Source organism: Cynoglossus semilaevis, chromosome Z (genome assembly GCF_000523025.1).
Source record: "Cynoglossus semilaevis isolate Cse_v1.0 chromosome Z, Cse_v1.0, whole genome shotgun sequence".
Taxonomy (NCBI): domain Eukaryota; kingdom Metazoa; phylum Chordata; class Actinopteri; order Pleuronectiformes; family Cynoglossidae; genus Cynoglossus; species Cynoglossus semilaevis.
The window spans coordinates 9,860,830-9,880,331 of record NC_024328.1 but is presented as its reverse complement, the minus strand read 5'-3'; the positions used below and the strand labels follow the sequence as shown (position 1 = coordinate 9,880,331).

The window sequence follows — 19,502 nt, the reverse complement described above, 5'->3', positions numbered from 1 at the left end:
TTCCCAAATCTTCATTGTATGGCTCATCAACTTTATCCCTCTGTAGTTGTTACAACTCTGTGCATCACCCTTCTTATAAATTGGCACCAGAACACTTTTCCTCCACTCGTCAGGCATCTTGTCAGTCTCTAAAATTCTGTTAAACAAACCAGTCAGGAAATTTACTGCCACTTCTCCTAAACACTTCCATACTTCCACTGGTATGTCATCAGGACCAACTGACTTTCCACTCTTCATCCTCTTCAGGGCTTTTCTAACTTCATCCTTTCTAACCTGATCTACCTCTTTCCTACTAGTCTCTGGCTCCTCGTTTCTACTTTCCCTTTCATTTTCCTCATTTAACAACTCCTCAAAGTATTCCTTCCATCTTCTCAGCATACTTTCCTCACTTGTGATTACATTCCCTTCTCTGTCCTTAATCAACCTCACCTGCTGCACATCCTTCCCAGCTTGATTTCTCTGTCTCGCCAATCTATACAACTCCTTTTCTCCTTCCTTTGTGTCCGAACTCTCGTACAACTCCTCATATGCCTTTTGTTTAGCCTTGGCCACTTCCCTCTTCACCTCCCTTGTCCTCTCTTTGTACTCCAGTCTGTTCTCTTCTGTTCTGTCACTGTCCCATCTCTTCTTCTCTAATCTCTTTCTCTGCACACTCTCCTGGATCTCATCCTTCCACCACCAGGTCTCTTTGTCCTCCTTTCTCTGCCCAGAGGACATACCTAGCACCTTCCTACCTGTCTCCCTCATCACTGCAGCTGTAGTCTCCCAATCATCTGGGAATATCTCAGCAGTACCCAGAACTGCCCTTACTTCCTTCCTGAAGTCTTCACAACATGTCTCTTTCCTTAGTTTCCACCACTTGATCTTCTGCTCTGTCTTCACTCTCTTCCTTTTTGTCACCTCCATCGTCATTTTACACACTACCATCCGATGTTGTTTGGCTACACTCTCACCTGCCACCACCTTACAGTCTCTAATCTCCCTCAGATTACATCTTCTACATAGAATATAATCTATCTGTGTGGACCTGCCTCCACTCTTGTAAGTCACCCTATGTTCCTCTTTCTTTTGGAAATATGTGTTTACCACAGCCATTTCCATTCTCTTTGCAAAATCTACCACTGCCTGTCCTTCTACGTTTCTCTCCCTAACACCAAACCTGCCTATCACTTCCTCATCTCCTCTGTTCCCTTCCCCTACATGGCCATTTAGGTCTGCTCCCATCACCACTCTCTCTCTCCTGGGGATACTCTCTACCATCCAATCTAGCTCCTTCCAGAACTTCTCCTTTTCTTCCAACTCACAGCCCACCTGTGGGGCATAACCACTAACAACATTAATCATCTCTCCTTCTACTTCTACCTTCACACACATCAACCTGTCTGACTCTCTTTTCACCTCTACCACATTTCTTACATATTCTTCCTTTAGGATCACCCCTACTCCATTTCTCTTCCCATCTGAACCATGATAAAACAGTTTGTAGCCTCCTCCAATATTTCTAGCCTTGCTGCCCTTCCACCTGGTCTCCTGCACACACAAAATATCTACTCTTCTTCTCTCCATCACATCAGGTATTTCTCTGCTTTTCCCTGTCATTGTACCTACATTCAAAGTTCCAAACTTCATCTGACATCTTCTATTCTTCATCTTTTCTCTTTTTCTCCTAACCAAACGCCCTCCTCTTCTTCTCTGTCTCTGGCTCTGTCTCTGACCAACAGTAGTCCAATTTCCATCAGTGCCCTGTTGGTCAACGGCACTGTTGGTGGTCGTTGTTAACCTGGGCCTCGACCGATCCGGTATGGAAATCGTTTTATTGATCTGCATATTTGATCTAGCTAAACGTTTTACGCCGGATGCCCTTCCTGACGCAACCCTCACCATTTATCCGGGCTTGGGACCGGCACTATAAACACGGCTTCGTGTACCCTAGTGGCTGGCTTAATTCACAATCAACTAATGTACTAATAATAACTCGGCTCTTTAAAATTCTTAATAACTTTTTGATTTTTTTGAAGACTTTCAGCAATGACTGTCATCAGGCCAATAAGTTCAGTGTAGCCAAGCAGAGTTAAGAACCCAATCATCATGACAGGCCCCAGTGCCAAGGCCGACTCCGGTCTCTGATTTAAACCTTCATACACCATTAGCTGCTGTAATACACCTCAGACCCAAGGGGTTCATGTTCTCACAGTTGTTGATCAGGAATCCTTGTACTTCCCACAACAGTTGTCTTTTATACTCTCACTTCTCCTGGTCCAGCTGTCACCACTTCACAGGTTCATCTGATGATGGGAAAAAGAGTCTGGAGTGAATTTCAAGTTTTCTCCACTGTGTATCACCACAGTCAACAGGCCACAGAAAATAGTTTTTATGTGCACAGCAGGCAGCGGCAGCATGTGAAGTAGTCGTCACAGGTTCGATCTTTAAAGTCGTTCATGTGGCATCTCGCAGCTGTCATGTCCAGTTTCCCTCTTTAGAAAGTTCGACCTGATAAATGTGGTCTGGTATGTTCTGTACATGCACGCCACTGTTGAAACACTTAGACTTTTAGAATTAGATTGTATCTCAAAATGTATTTAAAAAAGAAAAATTAAACTAATCAACTACAATTGATCATGATTAATCAGGATATGAATATGACAAAACATGACATGTTTTTATTTGTGACAAATCCAAATGATGGAATTATTGATATTAAATTAAATCAAAATGTATCACTTTGGTTGAATTGAAGTAATTACAGATACAATGAACAATACAATGAGTTTGCAATGTTATTTTTGTCTGTTCTTATCTGCCTATAGCTTCTGCCTGTTATCTAAGTAATTACACATAATTGAAGGTCGGTTGATGACCTGTTACTGTGCTGGATGTTTAATTTGGATCAAGCTATAAAGAACAGCTGGGAGCAGTCCTGAATGAATGTACTTTGGCTGATGCATTGTTGTCCTTTATGACGTTGAGGATTATGGGTAGACTTTTTAACTACACAAAAAGCAGAGTTAGAATTAGATGATTAAAAACTGGGTGGTGATGTCAGTCCTAAATGAACTAAATGTCTTGCTAATTTTCCACTTTAAGTAGTTAATGAAATGTAACGCCTCTGTGGTTGTCATTGTTTAAATCACACCTTCAAATCATTCCACGTGAAACCCATTTTAAAAGACAGACATTAAGTAAAGTGTAACATCGAAATACAAGCATAATCTGTTCCAGGACCGAGCTCTTATCTCGAATCATTTTTTCCCCATTAGGAATAACAGAAAAGAATTAATCCATTCCGGCCCTCTAAAAAACTCCCTTATTAGAGCTAATAACATGGGCTGCTCTGAGTGCTCAAAGGTTTGCTCTTTTCTCGAAATACTCGTATGTCGAGACGCTCGTAAACACTTTTGGTGTTTTCCTCTGATGTGGACTCGACCCGTTGTAATGTCAGAATTTGTGTTTCCCAAACTTTATTTCTGGGGGCCCATATTTTAAAAGTCACCTCCGCGACCCAAGTCAATAGACATTCGTAAACTCCTGGGAAACATGATGCGAGACGACTTCAAAAACACCGTCTATTGCAACCCCCCTGACGGTGATGACCCTCAGGTGGGTTAGTGTGTGAACATGGTTGAGCTATAGACTCTGTAAAATCTTGTTTTTTGTCTTATGGCTACATCTGACTTCACTTTGTCCTCGATAATTAAAAACATCTCCCACAATCTGCTAAGTCACTGTCAGAGAACACATACCTCGTGGTGAGATAGTTCACTGTTCATCATCATTTCACCTCATGTCTTGGGGGTCTTAGGTCAAAGACCAGGGAGGTCTTTTAAGGTTGTGAATTGGATACGACTGATAAAGCTCTTACTTAGATGATGTGTGTTTGTGGTTGAACTGAGGATAAAGGGATGGCAGTTTGTGACCTCAGCTGCTCCAGATGGAGCTCTTTGTTGGAAGTTGGAGGGAGGCAGAACTGGCCTACAGGCTGTTCACAGCCACAGAAGTCGTCTGCTCACCACACGATGTGGAGCGCACAGTCAGTTTGTGCAGAGAGAATGTTCTAGTCCGGCCTTCAAGCTGTTTATATTTAATGTTCTCCCATTAACTGGTGTAACCATGGATGGAACCGTTAAATCCTGTGAAATGACTTTGATTATGTGGCACAGACACCAGAGAGAGAGTCATTTGTGGGCCAGACAGTTCTTCAGGACCACCAGAGATGTCTGTGTTGGCGGCCGAGTTGTTGTTATGGCTACGATGTAATTGTGCAGGTTATCAGAGGGCAGCGACGCAGTGGACCTATTGTTTTAGTTAATCTGATGTGATCCAGTTCTCAACGGATAACTCATGATCCTCATCAGAATCAGTGTTGACCAACAGGGGCAGTCTTGACTCAGAAGGTTCAGGGTAAAACAGAACTCAGTGTTTGGCCTCACCTGTTATCTGTTAACCAACCAGCACCCAGTGTCTGCTGTTTCCTGGATTATGTTAAGAGCCTACAGTAGATGGTGTTTGGATCAGAGAGGAGCTGTTGTGTTGTGTGTGTGTGTGTGTGATCTGATCCAGTTTGTGCACTGATGTCTGTTAGTCTCTGTCACAGCTCACAGACGTCATTGCTCACAATCCTAAAATATCCAACGTCCCAAACTTCTCAGCTGCACCAACTCTAGTGCCTGTCACATGTCACCAGTCTACAGCTGGTGCTGCTGATGTGCGTCTTCAGTAATGATGTGACAGATTTGTGAAATATCAAGTACTAAACTCTGGCAGTATTGTTATGTCACAAAGTTTGATTTCCTTTACCGTTATTGTTCCAAATAGAATCACATCAAGGTGTGAAGGTCTAACAGACTTTATAAATATATATTAACCTCTAAAACCAAATACAGTGGCTCCTCGAGATACGAACAAACCTTCGAGCAAATTTTTGCTTGGAGATTCCAGTAAAGATTTGAGATACTAGAAAGCTTCCGTATGCATCTCCATCAAGTCTTCCATATTGCGTTTGTGTTACGTAATTTTCTCTCTATTTTGTGCATTATTCTTTATGATAGTGATGAATCCTAAGAGCGTGAGTGGTAAGGATGGTGGTGAGAAGAAGAAACACATGATGACCATGGAAATTGACATGAAATTTCTTTATGTATTTAATTTTTTTAATAATTAATTTTTTCTGTTATTTCTTATGGGGAAAAAATTATTCGAGTTACGTTAACGTAAACGTTACATTCATTTTACTCCAGTTCCATGAAAAATGTACATATAGAGTCAGCACCTGCTGTCCAGCAGTGGTACTGCTTCCCAGTGGAGCATTTCTTGTTAGCTTCAAAAGTAAAACCAAGGGAGGACGTCCATCCCGTACAAAAACTGTAAGGTACCATTATTTTTTACACATCATTACGACTGTGAATATTTTTAGTTGCCCAGTCGAGCTTTTTTTGACAGACACCAATTCCCTGATGACCTTTAACTTTTACCTAATGTACAGCCATGTGCACTGTAGCCCTGACATCCCACAATTCAACATGTCAGACTAACAGGTGCTCACGACAGAGACTGGTATTTCTTTCTTTTGTAGACAGGCTATAAGACAGTGCAGTGCAGTGAAACCTTCTCTCTCAGAGTGCAATTCTGTGAAGTCCTCTTAACTCCAGCAGCAGCAGCAGTTACTGCTGATGTTCTTGCTGCATTGCAGTCTTGGACTTTAATCCAGACACCGTTTCTGGTTGGATTTTGTAATGCAGCAGAGGCCATTCTATGAACTTGGTTCCCCGGCGCTTGTTACAAAACTAGTGTGAACTTTTGACTGTCACCCAGGGAGGAGGGTAACATCATGCTGCAGCTGAGAGCTCACAGATATGAAGGGGTAACTGCGTGAAAGCTGGTTTCGGCTGGTCGACAGTCAAAGACTTTTGTTTGCTGAAAGATTGATGGGTCTCGGGCAGTTCATCAAGTACAAGTTAATTTTCTTTCTTTCAACCTTTGCTTAAAAGATTGATTTCTTTGGAAGGTAGGACATCTCAATATGGCCAAATTCACTCTTGTTATGATTTATATTAGGAATTGGGCCACAATGGCTTGTCCTCTTTAAAAACTAGGTTCCTATATTTAAAGATTTAGGAAAAAACTCAAGTAAACAGTCTCAAGGTCAACTATATATATGTGTGTGTGTATATATATATATATATATACAACATATATATGTGTGTGTATATATATTTATATATATTATATTTATATATATATTTGTGTGTGTGTATATATATATATTATTATTATTATTATTATTATTATTATTATTATTATATATTTTATTATATATCTATAGATTATATATCTATAGAATTTGACTTAGAGCTCATGACGATAATGATTATCATGACCAGGGTCATGACTGAAAGAACGAGATCCCGGATACAAGCGGCCGAATTGAGCTTTCTCCACAGGGTGGCAGAGCGCTCCCTTAGAGATAGGGTGAGGAGCTTTGTCACCCGAGAGGAGCTCGAAGTAGAGCCGCTGCTCCTCCACATCGAGAGGAGTCAGCTGAGGTGGCTTGGGCATTTACATCGCATGCCCCCCGGACGCCTCCCTCGGGAGTTGCTCGGGTGCCGTCCCTCTGGGAGGAGACCTAGGGGAAGACCTAAGACACGCTGGAGCGACTACGTCGCTCGGCTGGCCTGTGAGCGCCTTGGGGTCCCCCCAGAAGAGCTGGAGGAAGTGTCGAGGGAGAGGGAAGTCTGGGTGTCCCTGATCAGACTGTTGCCCCCGCGACCTGGCCCTGGATAAGTGGTTGATGATGGATGGATCTATAGAATTTTTGGAATTGTGACATACATACAGAGTCATCTAATCCATATTTTGTTGAACCAATGTTGAAATGGTAACCTTTGACCTACTGCCCCCTGGATGTGTGGAGAAGGCACAACGTCTAAAATGAATGCAGTTTTGGTTTAAAATGTCATCCATCCTGTTCTGCGGTGATAAGGCGTTAACTCTCCACTTCAACGTCTGAGCCTGTCTCATATAGTGTCTTTAGTGTCTTTTTTTAATCTCAGTGCTGACGGCAGATGCTCTGCTCACTCTGATTTGATTTCTTTGAAGTGCAAACTGTGATTTCCTTTTTTGCTGTGATGTGAGACATCTCCAGCTCTGCCCCCACCGCAGCGCTGGGACTGTTTTCTTACAGCCAGCTCTGCGTTTTCATCCTTCATCCCTAACCATACACTTTTCTTTCCTTTTCTCCCTCCCTCTCAGTGCCTCTCTTTGTCTTTGTTTTTTTTTTTTTAAAGAGCAATCAAACCTTGAGACACTAATGTGTTCCTCTCTCTTGTCTCTGCTGCAGGTGAAGGAAGGTGTAGACAGGCTGTCTCACACTAAAATATGGAATGCTCCCTGCACCGACCATCACTAGTCTCCAATCTTTGGACTGAACTCCAAACACTTAGTTAGCAGCTGTGCTTCTCCCCTTGAACTCTAGACAACTAGGGGACATAAGAAAAGTGGGCTTACCAAGTCCTCTGCTAAAAACACCGCACACTGCACTTCTTCTTAGAGAGAAATTGTATCTATTTTTTTTTCTCCACTTGGATTTGTTTCTTCTGAAATCGCATCAAGATGGATATGGAATCATATCTGTGGATGGTCATCGTTGGCTTCATTATCGCCTTCATCCTGGCCTTTTCTGTGGGCGCTAACGATGTTGCCAACTCGTTCGGAACAGCCGTGGGCTCCGGCGTGGTCACGCTGAAGCAGGCCTGCATCTTGGCCTCCATCTTTGAGACGCTGGGCTCCATGCTGCTGGGAGCAAAAGTGGGCGAGACCATTCGGAAGGGCATCATAGATGTCAACCTGTACAACGACACGGTGCCCGTGCTCATGGCAGGAGAGGTCAGCGCCATGGTCGGTGAGTAGGACTGGACTGTTTATTGTTAGCTTTTTTTTTGCACGTAGGGATTAGCATGAGAGCTATCATTGGTTGATCGATCAGAAAGAACTAAGACTGGCTGTAATACACAGGTGGAGGAAGTCATCACGTCATTATGACGATGACACAGATATTGATGACGATCACTTATTGATATCTACCATTTAAATCTACCATCCAATCTCAGATAAGAGAATGTTACACAAGGATGAAGTACAACTGGCTGTACTTCATCCTTGAAGTACAACTAATTCAGAACTTACTTCTAAGCTTAGACTTACTTCTTAGACTTACTTAAACTTACTTCTAAGCTTTAGAAAGTGACTAAGTCACTAAGAAAGCAGAGGATCATGGGTATCTGTTGACAGTTATTTCTACTGTTCTTCTAGTACATTGTTTCCCAAAGACTGGGTCGCGACCCTCAAGTGGGTCACAAGAGATTTCTTTTCCTCATGTTTCCAAGGAGTTTACTAATAATGTCTATTGACTTAGGTCGTGAAGGTTTGTGACTTTTAAAATGTGGGTCTAGTATACAGGTGTCTTTTTACTTCTTATAGCTGAAGGTTTGAAATATAAATACCAAATACTTTATTATTAATTACTGACATTTACTTCTTAGCAGCGTACAATGAACCTTGTGCTACAGGATCGCGACCTTATACAAAATGTTACGACATTTATTGGTAAACAGTAAATACAAACAGCTTGTTTTTAACGGCTGTGTGGACACAGAGGGCATCAAAGTGTGTTAATCTCTTCTTCCCTGAAAATACACAATAATAAAATTGTCATGACCAGATGCAGTTTTTTGTTGCTCATTTTGAAACTAACTAGTGAATGTGGCCATAAATAATTTTATTTTTAAATCAATTTAATCCCCAGTTCATATTTAACACCCGGGTCTGTAGTTTTGCAGTTGGTATTTTTCACACACGTGGAAGTAAAAGCATCCATTCATGTCCTCAGAGACAGTAGAGTGAGTGGGTGAGTGTGCAGCCATTCACTGTGTACACCAGTTTACAGTCTATCGTCTGGAGGACAGGGTAGAGACATCACTCAGGTCATTATTAATCTCTCCCTCCCTGCACCTCCTCATCCAGCCTGTGTTTGAGTCCAACTCTTCCGAGTCAATAAATTCCTACTGGTTTTTGTGGGAAGTGAAAACAAAAGTTTCTCAGGCACCTTTTAAAAAAAGAAAGTGCAGGAATAAGTAGAGGCTGGTTTAAAAAAAAAAGCCTTCACTGAAAACAGCATTCACAGCCTTCACAATAAAACACACTGTATTTGCGCCGAATCACAGGCCGTGATTGTTGACTATCAACCGTAGCTTTACACATGAGCTTCAGATTACCTCAGCAAATGAACAGAAAACAATGAGCTCCTGTTGAGACAATGTCATCGTGTTGGCAGCCAGCGCTGGGAAACTGTGATAAATGAGGAACATTCTGCACAAGGAATTCCCAGGTCATTGACAATGAGTGTGTATGTGTGTGTGTGTGTGTGTGTGTGTTTGGCTCAGTGACACCAGCAAATGTTGAAAACACTAAAAAGTTTGTATATGATTACAAATCTGATCTCAGAGCAGTCCAACAAAGCAGGGTTTATCAGAGTCTCCATCAGGGCTTGGACTCTTCAGATTTATTTAGCCAATGACCTCAGGTGTGGAATGATGATAACAGAACCTTGTTGGGTTTTTTTTTTACAGATTTTACCAGTTTCTTAGATGAAAATCTGTCACAGATGCTGTGACACAGAAACTCCTTCAAATTTAATTACTGCATCTCAGTTAATTATAATTTTAGTTTGCTCCAAGCTCCAGTAAGAGTGTGTCGATGGAGCAGATTGATGGTGTGTGTCTGTGTGTGTGCGCGTGCATGTGAGATGTGTTTAGCTTTCAGAATCCTGTCAAACCGGCCTCTGACGACCGTTTTTTTTTTAATGATGTTTTAAAGACTTCAGTATAATATCTTCTTCTTTTTCTTTCGGCTTTGTCCCTTTTTTCAGTGTTTGCCACAGTGAATCATTGATTTCCATCTCTCCCTGTTCTCTGCATCTTCTACTCTGACTCCAACTATCTGCATGTCTTCCCTCACTACATCCATATATCTCCTCTTTGGTCTTCCTCTCTTTCTCCTACCTGGTAGCTCCATCTCTAACATTCTTCTACCAATGTATCCACTGTCCCTCCTCTGCACATGTCCAAACCATCTCAATCTGGCTTCTCTAGCTTTTTCTCCAAACCTTCCTGTCTGTGTTGTCCCTCTAATGACCTCATTCCTGATCCTGTCCATTCTTGTCACTCCTAAAGAGAATCTTAGCATCTTTAACTCTGCCCCCTCCAGCTCCACCTCCTGTCTTCTGCCTATTGCTACTCACCTTAGCTGACACTCTTCTGTCACAGATCACTCCTGACACTTTTCTCCAGCTGTTCCATCCTGCCTGTACTCTATTCTTCACCTCTCTTCCACAGTCTCCTCTGCTCTGAACAGTTGATCCTAAGTACCTAAACTCCTACACCTTCACCACCTCTGCTCCTTGTAGCCTCACTATTTCACTGTTCTCCCTTTCGTTTACACACATGTACTCTGTCTTAGTACGACTGACCTTCATTCCTCTTCTTTCTAGTGCAAACCTCCATCTCTCTAGGTTCTCTTCTAGCTGCTGCCTACTCTCACTACACTTCAGTATAATATCAATAATCATTAATAAAAAAATCAATGATAGATTTGGTATAAATTAGGGTTGTTTAAACTTAAATGCATTTATCATGTTAATTAATTTGTGATATTAATTATATTTTTAAGGCCTTTTAGTTCCATTGGGGAAATAATGCCCACCGTTTATCAAATACTGTAGTTCCACAATCAACCCAGTGGTGTTGCTCTGACAGTCAACATACAATGTATTTGTTTATTTATGTCTTATATTTGCAATTTTTATTTTTTCGTCATATTTTGGAAGGTTGATTTATGATTAATCACAGTGTAGCTGCGATTAATCATGATCATAATTTTGATTCAAAATTTGATAACCTTATAATTGATACTTTTATTATAACATGTAAATACAGTTGCTCTCTAAATCCCTGTATTTCAACTTTTTTATACTGTGGTAAAAAAAGACAAACAAAGAAAACAACCCCACAGTCCAACCACTTCACATAATTGAGCTCTGTAATGGGTCATTACAGAGCTGTGGTAGCTGTTTCAAATTAAGAAAAGGTTTGAGGTTTTCTATAATCTTGCGTCTCTCTCTTCATCACAGGCTCGGCCGTCTGGCAGCTGATCGCCTCTTTCCTCAAACTGCCCATTTCTGGGACTCACTGCATTGTCGGCGCCACCATCGGTTTCTCCATGGTGGCCATCGGCACCAAGGGAGTGCAGTGGATGCAGCTGGTGAAGATTGGTGAGAGTGAAGCGTGTTTTTATCAGTATCTTGGTCCTCCCGTCTAGACCAGTGATATAATCCTACGTCCCTGGTGCACAGAGTCCCAAGTCTGTACTTGGATTTGATCATTATTATTTGATAATAATTTTTTTTTCAGAGGAAAAATCAATTTAGTGTTTGCTGAGGTTCAGGGGACTTGGTGAACACATCAGTTTCTGATATAAGAGCAACAACAGTCACGAGGTGTTTTAAAAAAAAAAAAAGCTTCACATTTTGACGACGACGTTGCTCTACAGGTAGTGAGAGAACAGACACGCAGCAGGACGTACTCTGCTAAAGGTGAAAAGATCGGATAAAAAAAACTGTCATGGAGTTATGAGTTATAAATATAACATTTTTTCTTAGATTTGTTCATCTTTATTTATTTTTTTTAAATTAAAAATATAGAGAACTTGCTGCATGTTTTATGTCAGACATAGTACAGTATTATTACTACAAACTCAGCCTCTGTTGCTGTTGCATTTGTCAGGTGTTTTTGAATGTTTTTCATATCATCGACATGAGAAATAAGAAAGTCGCTCGTTTATTTCTTATACTTATCTACTGTTAATTATTCACTTCATTAACCACAACTCCCCCCACACTCCTGACACTAAAAAAGATGTGTGAATGATGTGAAAAAATTACATTAATCGTATTAATCATCACATTAAAATCAATGAAAAATCCTAACCCTGACAGTTCAATTTCATCAGGTCCATTCACACAGAATTTATATTTTGGGATTAGGATATTCATTCTAATCTCTTTTTCTCCACATTTCACTTATTAGAACTTCAGGTTTTAACTGTGACATGTCACTAAAAGTCCTGAATCCATGCTGGGCTTCATCTTTAATCCACTGTCACGGACCCTAAATATTTATTAAAATGTTTTTTATTCTTTTCTCTTTCCTCCTCAGTGGCTTCATGGTTCATCTCCCCTCTGCTCTCTGGACTCATGTCTGGTCTCCTCTTCTTGCTCATCAGACACTTCATCCTCACCAAGGTGACACTCCCTCCTACAACTCACACATAACTGAACCAGAAAATACAATCATTAGAAAAATGTTCAACACACGCACAGAGACTCAGTTCAGATAGGATGTTTTGTATGTGGTCTTAACCTCAGTTCTGATGTTACATAACAGGAACTCAGACAAACGACGAGGAGGAGGAGGAAAACATCCGGGGTCACACTGAGGTCACGGCCCTCAGTTTAACTTTTTTAACTTCACTGAACTTATTTTTTATTCACGTCGTCTTTGAAGTTATCGCTTGGCCAAAGTCGGGACGAGAAGTCATGCGGTAGATCATTGACGTTGACCTGTGCAGATCATAAAACCCTGAGTTTATGGACTGGTTTCTGGGTTAGTCGGTCACAACAACCTTTATCACCAACGTTTCCTGGTTCCTGTGCAAAGATTAAGCAATAACCTGTTAAAGACAGGGCTATAACTTGAGTTGATGTTGAAATATTCATATAATGAATCCCTTTGTATTAGACTTTCAGGTGTCTACTGGCTGCAGTAATAGTTACATCACACTGGGAACTTTGTGTATTTGTCAACAAGATAGAAAAGTTTTGTTCTTATGCCATTAACAATAACAACAGCGAGACTCAGAGGACAGGGTTTTGTCCATGTAACGCAGTGGTCAACAACTGGAGGAGGACCCCTGGGTCCTGTCATTCCCTCTGTCTCACTCTCACTCTTTCTCTCTGTCACTCTGTCTGTCTGTCTCTGTGCCTTTGTTTGTCTCTCTCTCTCCTACTCCATGTCTCTCTCTTTCTCTCTCTCTCTAAAAAAAAAATTTAAAAATCCCCATTTTCTCCTCAGGACGACTCTGTCCCCAACGGTCTGCGAGCGCTGCCTGTCTTCTACGCCACCACCATTGGGATTAACACATTTTCCATCATGTACACTGGAGCCCCCTGTAAGTACTGACCAGAGTCAGTAGAGTACTCTTTATTGACAGTGGGTTTTTTTTTCCACCATGTGACACCAACGTCCCATCAAATTATCATCTCAGTCTCACTGGCGGTGCCCCTGACATTTGCCTGCACAAAATTCCTTCCGACAGTGTGACAAAATTACGAGCAGCTCTCAAAGCTTATTATATGACTTGTTGGACAAACAACACACACACAGACATCTGATGACTGTCATGTAGTAATACTTCTCATAGTGTTCATGCTGTACCTGGTCAGCACAGAGGTCACGACAGTGAGGTCACGTGACTTCTGTTTCAACCTACGAGAGTTTGAATGTCCATTTTCTTACGCCTGTTTGTACTTTTTACTTATCTCCAGTGCTGGGGTTGGAGCTGCTACCGGTGTGGGCCATATTCCTCATAACCTTAGCCGGGTCACTGGTCTGTGCAGCGGTGGTCTGGTTTTTCGTGTGTCCTTGGATGAGGAGAAAAATAGCAAGTACGTATCTGTCCCAGCATTCAAAACCAGGAGCAACAACAAAACTTTGAGGCTCTGCTCTCTCTCTCTCTCTCTCTCTCTCTCACACACACACACACACACACGCACACACACACTGACACTGACACTGTGCTCCAACACCACAGACTGAATGCCAATTGATGTGTTTTCTCATTGGCCTCAGCCAAATCCAATAAAAACCCAGAGACAAACCCTGTATGGTTCTCCAGTTCCTACAGTTACCAGATACAATATGTGAGAGTGAGGACCTGCAGTGTGAAGAGGCTTGTGAGACAACCGGGGGGGCAGGAAGTGTTTCTTTTATGTTTAAAATTAGCCAGCAGCAGAGTGGACAATGCTCCTGAAGTCCATGACAGATTAAACAAAACAATGGAAAGAGCAGTAAATGAAAATAACTGAGGCTGTGACACAAGCGGCTGTGTTTACAGCAACAAAGCTGTTCAAAAAAAAAAAAAATCTTAAATACCATCACCGATGTGGAAATAAAAGAAAATCAGTATCTCTCTTTTTTTTTTACACCTATGAGGCAAACGCATTCATCTTGATGTCAACACTGAACATAATACGGCCGAGGCCGACTTGACCTGTTGCTCAATGACTCGTGAACAGCGAATTCCTGTGAGGATTATGAGTGATGTTATCGCTGCTAATCTGAATGTTACTGCATCCATCAAAATAGAAGTTAGGCTAATGCCTGAGTTAGTGGTGGTGTGGTGAAGTGAAGGGACAGCGAGTCAGTCAGCGATGGAATTAGCCTGGATCAGCTGATGTTTGTAAACCTGAGGCCTGAGGAATGTTGCAACAGGCTACCTTTTTTTAAAAAAAAAAACTGGATTTGGAAATGTTTGTATAGAGTAAAAAACGAATTAAAAAATAATTACAAGAAAAAGAAAACAATACAATACAGGTCTTGTGCATTTTTTATATGTAACGTTCATCTCCTGGTTTCCTTCAGGTCAACTGAAGAAGAACCAGGCTTTGTCCAGGATCTCAGACGATAGTCTCGACAAGATACCCGAGGATGAGGAGGAGAACCCAGTCTTCAAAGAGCTCCCAGGAGCCAAAGGGACAGACGAAGCTGTGGTGCCGCTCACCGCAGGCAGTGATCGGGGCACCCGTCAGTCCAGCGGAGAGCTCACCAACCTGGCCAATGGCGGCACCGTCTTGCCGAACGGCAGGTTTTACGGTAAGACCAAAATCAGCTCAGTTTGATATGAGATTAATCAAATTTTTTTTGATGGATAAAAAAAAAGGGACACGGGTCAGAATGTTAACAGGTTGACCTGTTGACCTCAAGATGATCCTCCCAACCCCGGTTACTGCAGGGCTGTTTACTGGCTGATCTATTTGGGCTGTGAAGCAAAATTATGATTAAATCTGATTGGTGAAGACAAAGAAAAAAATTAATAATATGTTTTATAATGGTATAATAGTTTTAAGGCTTTGGGTTGATTAGAAATTATGATAATTGCTAATGACCTGGTTACTAATAAAGTCAGACTTGAAAAAAGTCAGCTGCTATAATTTTCTTTAATTGTTAATTGTACAGTGGAACCTTGAAATACATGCATGATCCGTTCTAGGACTGAGCTCGTAACTGGAGGTGCTTGTAATTTGAATCATTTTTTCCCCATAAAAAATAACAGAAAAAAAATGAATCAGTTCGGTCCCTCTAAAAAAAAAAACCTCCCTTATTAGTGCTTATAACAATGGAAAAAACATGTTTTTAATTGCTGCAGAGACACACACACAAAACAATTATAGTATATCAGGATTCCTGTGATATAAAATAAAAGGTGGTTTTAATTATGAGTTCTTTCCTTCGAGACAGACGACACAGTAGAGGCTAATGGAGGAGGAGGAGGAGGAGGGAGGAGGGAGGAAGGCAGGGAATAGAGTTGGCCCGTACGTAGACACTTGCTCCGAGTGCTCGGCCACTTAGCGTCGACGTCTGTAAGCGTGCTCGTATCTCAAATCTTTACTCGTATCTCGAAGCAAAAATTAGCTCGAAAGCTCACTCGTATGTCGAGACGCTTGAGGTTCCACTGTAATTGTAAAGGTTTAGAATCTAAAACAGCAGGCGAAACTGCTGATTTCATGAACCTGTTTTTGTCTTTGCTGTCCCCACAGGTCGGACACACTCCATGACCAACGGCTGCCTCAAGTCTCCTGTCTCCAACGGCAGCTTCAGCTTTGAAGGACCCACACGCAGCGATGGTCAGGTGTACCACACGGTACACAAGGACTCGGGTCTGTATAAGGATCTGCTTCATAAAATCCACCTGGGCCGCATGGATGACGGCGACCGCTCGGGCTTCAACCCCCAGCCCGACAACAACTACCGCCTGCTGCGCCGCAACAACAGCTACACCTGCTACACCGCGGCCATCTGCGGCATGCCGGTGCAGCCACTCATTTGCACGGAGCCACGCGATGACAGCGAGAAGCTGGTCGGCGAGGGAGGCGCCCGGAGCAACAGCGTGTCCTATTCCAAGAAGAGGATACGCTACGACAGCTACTCGTCGTACTGCAACGCCGTAGCCGAGGCGGAAATCGAGGCGGAGGAGGGAGGCGTGGAGATGAAGCTGGCCACAGAACTGGAGGGCCTGGAGGAGGAGGAGGGGATGCCGGAGCCGATGCCTCTGGATGATCTGACGGAGGAGGAGGAGGATCATGAGGAGAAGGACAAGCCTGAGGTGTTCCAGCTTTTCCACTTCCTGCAGATCCTGACGGCCTGCTTTGGATCCTTCGCCCACGGAGGCAACGATGTCAGGTGCTGCCGTCCGCTACTTACTCACTAACCACTAATCTACGAAGTTTAGATTATGTATCAAAATGTCATCAGTGTTGGTGGATGTGTTCACTGACCTTGAATTCAAGATGGTCGACACCACCTCTGTCTCCTGGCAACAGAAGAATTTTGTATTTACTAGTCGTCATTGCGCTGATTTATATCTAAATTCTAAATTTGACTTTTTTTTGCAGTAATGCCATCGGGCCCCTGGTGGCGCTGTGGATGATCTACGACCAGGGTGGTGTGATGCAGGATGCTAACACTCCTATTTGGCTGCTGTTATACGGCGGTATTGGCATCTGCGCCGGTTTGTGGGTGTGGGGCCGCCGAGTCATCCAGACCATGGGGAAGGACCTGACTCCCATCACCCCCTCAAGGTGAGGCTGTTACCATGTGGGGGAGGGTGTGTCTGTGTGTGTGTGTGTGTGTGTGTGTGTGTGTGTGCTGTGGGGTTGTGTTTGAAGGAACATAGCAGTGGTGACAAGGTGAACCCTCTCCGATATGTTCACTCTCACTCGCTCCAAAGAGCCCGTTCTTGCTGACACACACACACACACAGGTCCAGCCCTGCAGCTCTCCTGGTGAGTACTCTCATTCAGCCAGACCCACAGCAGTCATTTAACAGCTCCACTAAATGTTATTGAACAAGTAATTGCCATTCAACCCTTTGTCAGACTGTTCCACCATGCTGACAGCAAAGTTCATAAATCTATAAAAACACAATGGGCTCTCACTCTGTCTCACTCTATCTTTCTCTCTCTCTGTCTTTTTCTCTGTCTCTGTTTCTCTCTCTGTCTCTTTTTCTGTCTCTCCCTCTCTCTCTCCTCTATATCTCTCTCTGTCTCTCCATCTCTCTCTGTCTCTTTCTTTTTTTCTGTGTCTCTCTGTCTGTCTCTTTTCTCTGTTTCTCTCTCTGTCTCTTTTTCTGTCTCTCCCTCTCTCTCTCCTCTATATCTCTCTCTGTCTCTCCATCTCTCTCTGTCTCTTTCTTTTTTTTCTCTGTCTCTGTTTCCCTCTCTCTCTTTTCTCTGTCTCTGTTTCCCTCTCTCTCTTTTCTCTGTCTCTGTTTCTCTCTCTGTCTCTTTTTCTCTCTCTCTGTTTCTCTCTCTCTGTCTGTCTCTTTTCTCTGTCTCTGTTTCCCTCTCTCTCTTTTCTCTGTCTCTGTTTCCCTCTCTCTCTTTTCTCTGTCTCTGTTTCTCTCTGTCTCTGTCTCTTTTTCTCTCTCTCTGTCTCTTTTTCTGTCTCTCCCTCTCTCTCTCCTCTATATCTCTCTCTGTCTCTCCATCTCTCTCTGTCTCTTTCTTTTTTTCTGTGTCTCTCTGTCTGTCTCTTTTTCTCTGTCTCTGTTTCTCTCTCTGTCTCTTTTTCTCTCTCTCTGTCTTTTTCTCTGTCTCTGTTTCTCTCTGTCTCTGTCTCTTTTTCTCTCTCTCTGTTTCTCTCTCTCTCTCTCTCTCTGTCTGTCTTTTTCTCTGTCTCTGTTTCCCTCTCTCTCTTTTCTCTGTCTCTGTTTCTCTCTGTCTCTGTCTCTTTTTCTCTCTCTCTGTTTCTCTCTCTCTGTCTCTTTTTCTGTCTCTCCCTCTCTCTCTCCTCTATATCTCTCTCTGTCTCTCCATCTCTCTCTGTCTCTTTCTTTTTTTCTGTGTCTCTCTGTCTGTCTCTTTTTCTCTGTCTCTGTTTCCCTCTCTCTCTTTTCTCTGTCTCTGTTTCTCTCTGTCTCTGTCTCTTTTTCTCTCTCTCTGTTTCTCTCTCTCTGTCTGTCTCTTTTTCTCTGTCTCTGTTTCCCTCTCTCTCTTTTCTCTGTCTCTGTTTCTCTCTGTCTCTGTCTCTTTTTCTCTGTTTCTCTCGCTCTGTCTCTTTTTCTCTGTTTCTCTCACTCTGTCTCTTTTTCTCTGTCTCTCCCTCTCTCTCTCCTCTATATCTCTCTCTGTCTCTCCATCTCTCTCTGTCTCTTTCTTTTTTTTCTCTGTCTCTGTTTCCCTCTCTCTCTTTTCTCTGTCTCTGTTTCCCTCTCTCTCTTTTCTCTGTCTCTGTTTCTCTCTGTCTCTGTCTCTTTTTCTCTCTCTCTGTTTCTCTCTCTCTCTCTCTCTCTCTGTAACTAATTAAGGACGTTTGTCTGCTGCGTTCACTGCTTCACAGAACAGCTTTAGCTGCTGCTGATTTTTAAAACCAAAGAAACCATCTCTCTGTAGAACATTATATTGTAAATTTAAATGTAGTCTGAGAGAAAAGTTAATTTACATTTGAATTTTCACCACACAGGGTGTTTTCAGTAACCTTCAGGTGTCTTTCTATATCTGGACTTTTTGGAAACCTCACTCACCTCCAGTGTCTCCAGTGTCTCCAGCACCGTCTCCATCTTTCCAATCTGCCCTTTAACACCTTACACCACAGTAATGTATAAATAATTTTAATCGTTAGTCCTTTTGTGGTCGTCGTTACACAAAAATCCCCGGGGCTCACTTCACCTCACGACCTAAACTAATGAGCGTCAGGCCTTTTTAACGACCTACTGCTGCTCCCTCACCTTAAAATCAATACCTTAATCCCCCCCCCCTCCTCCCCTGCACCTCACCCCCTCCACACACTCTCTCTCTCCTTTCATGCGCTGCAGGACAGCTAGAACTTTAAATGACGGTGAATCAGATGAGGTTTTTTTTTTTTTTCCTCTCACTTCACAGTAATACTTATCGTTTTTAGTAATTCTTGTAGTGTATAAATGCCACATTCTCAAGTCACACTGCCTTCTAGTGTTAGTTAATTAATTAATTAATTAATACATGTGTATGTGGTTTCACTGGTATAAGGAACATAAAGGTCCACATTGTTTTTGGTCTGTTGCCTGGCAAAAACAAAGACGCAGGATGAGAGTAGTTTTGTCCTCTGGTTTAGGGAGACATGGTGAGGCAGGGGGTGAGG

General features: G+C 42.5%; 1 protein-coding gene across 5 annotated transcripts in view; it reads left to right on the top strand.

Moving 5' to 3' along the window:
- LOC103397731 (sodium-dependent phosphate transporter 2) overlaps window positions 1-19,502 on the top strand; it is a 56,993-nt gene that overhangs the window by 27,320 nt on the left and 10,171 nt on the right. For 4 of the 5 annotated variants that reach the window (XM_008336098.3, XM_008336097.3, XM_017043088.2 and 1 more), the window contains exons 2-9: window positions 7,334-7,894; window positions 11,180-11,320; window positions 12,264-12,349; window positions 13,179-13,275; window positions 13,652-13,771; window positions 14,748-14,978; window positions 15,923-16,565; window positions 16,778-16,963. In XM_008336098.3, coding sequence (XP_008334320.1) covers window positions 7,606-7,894; window positions 11,180-11,320; window positions 12,264-12,349; window positions 13,179-13,275; window positions 13,652-13,771; window positions 14,748-14,978; window positions 15,923-16,565; window positions 16,778-16,963 — 1,793 coding nt within the window. In that variant the 5' untranslated portion in view covers window positions 7,334-7,605. Of the gene's footprint in view, window positions 1-7,333; window positions 7,895-11,179; window positions 11,321-12,263; window positions 12,350-13,178; window positions 13,276-13,651; window positions 13,772-14,747; window positions 14,979-15,922; window positions 16,566-16,777; window positions 16,968-19,502 lie in introns of those variants that run through there. The other variant, XM_017043089.2, reaches the window with a different exon arrangement.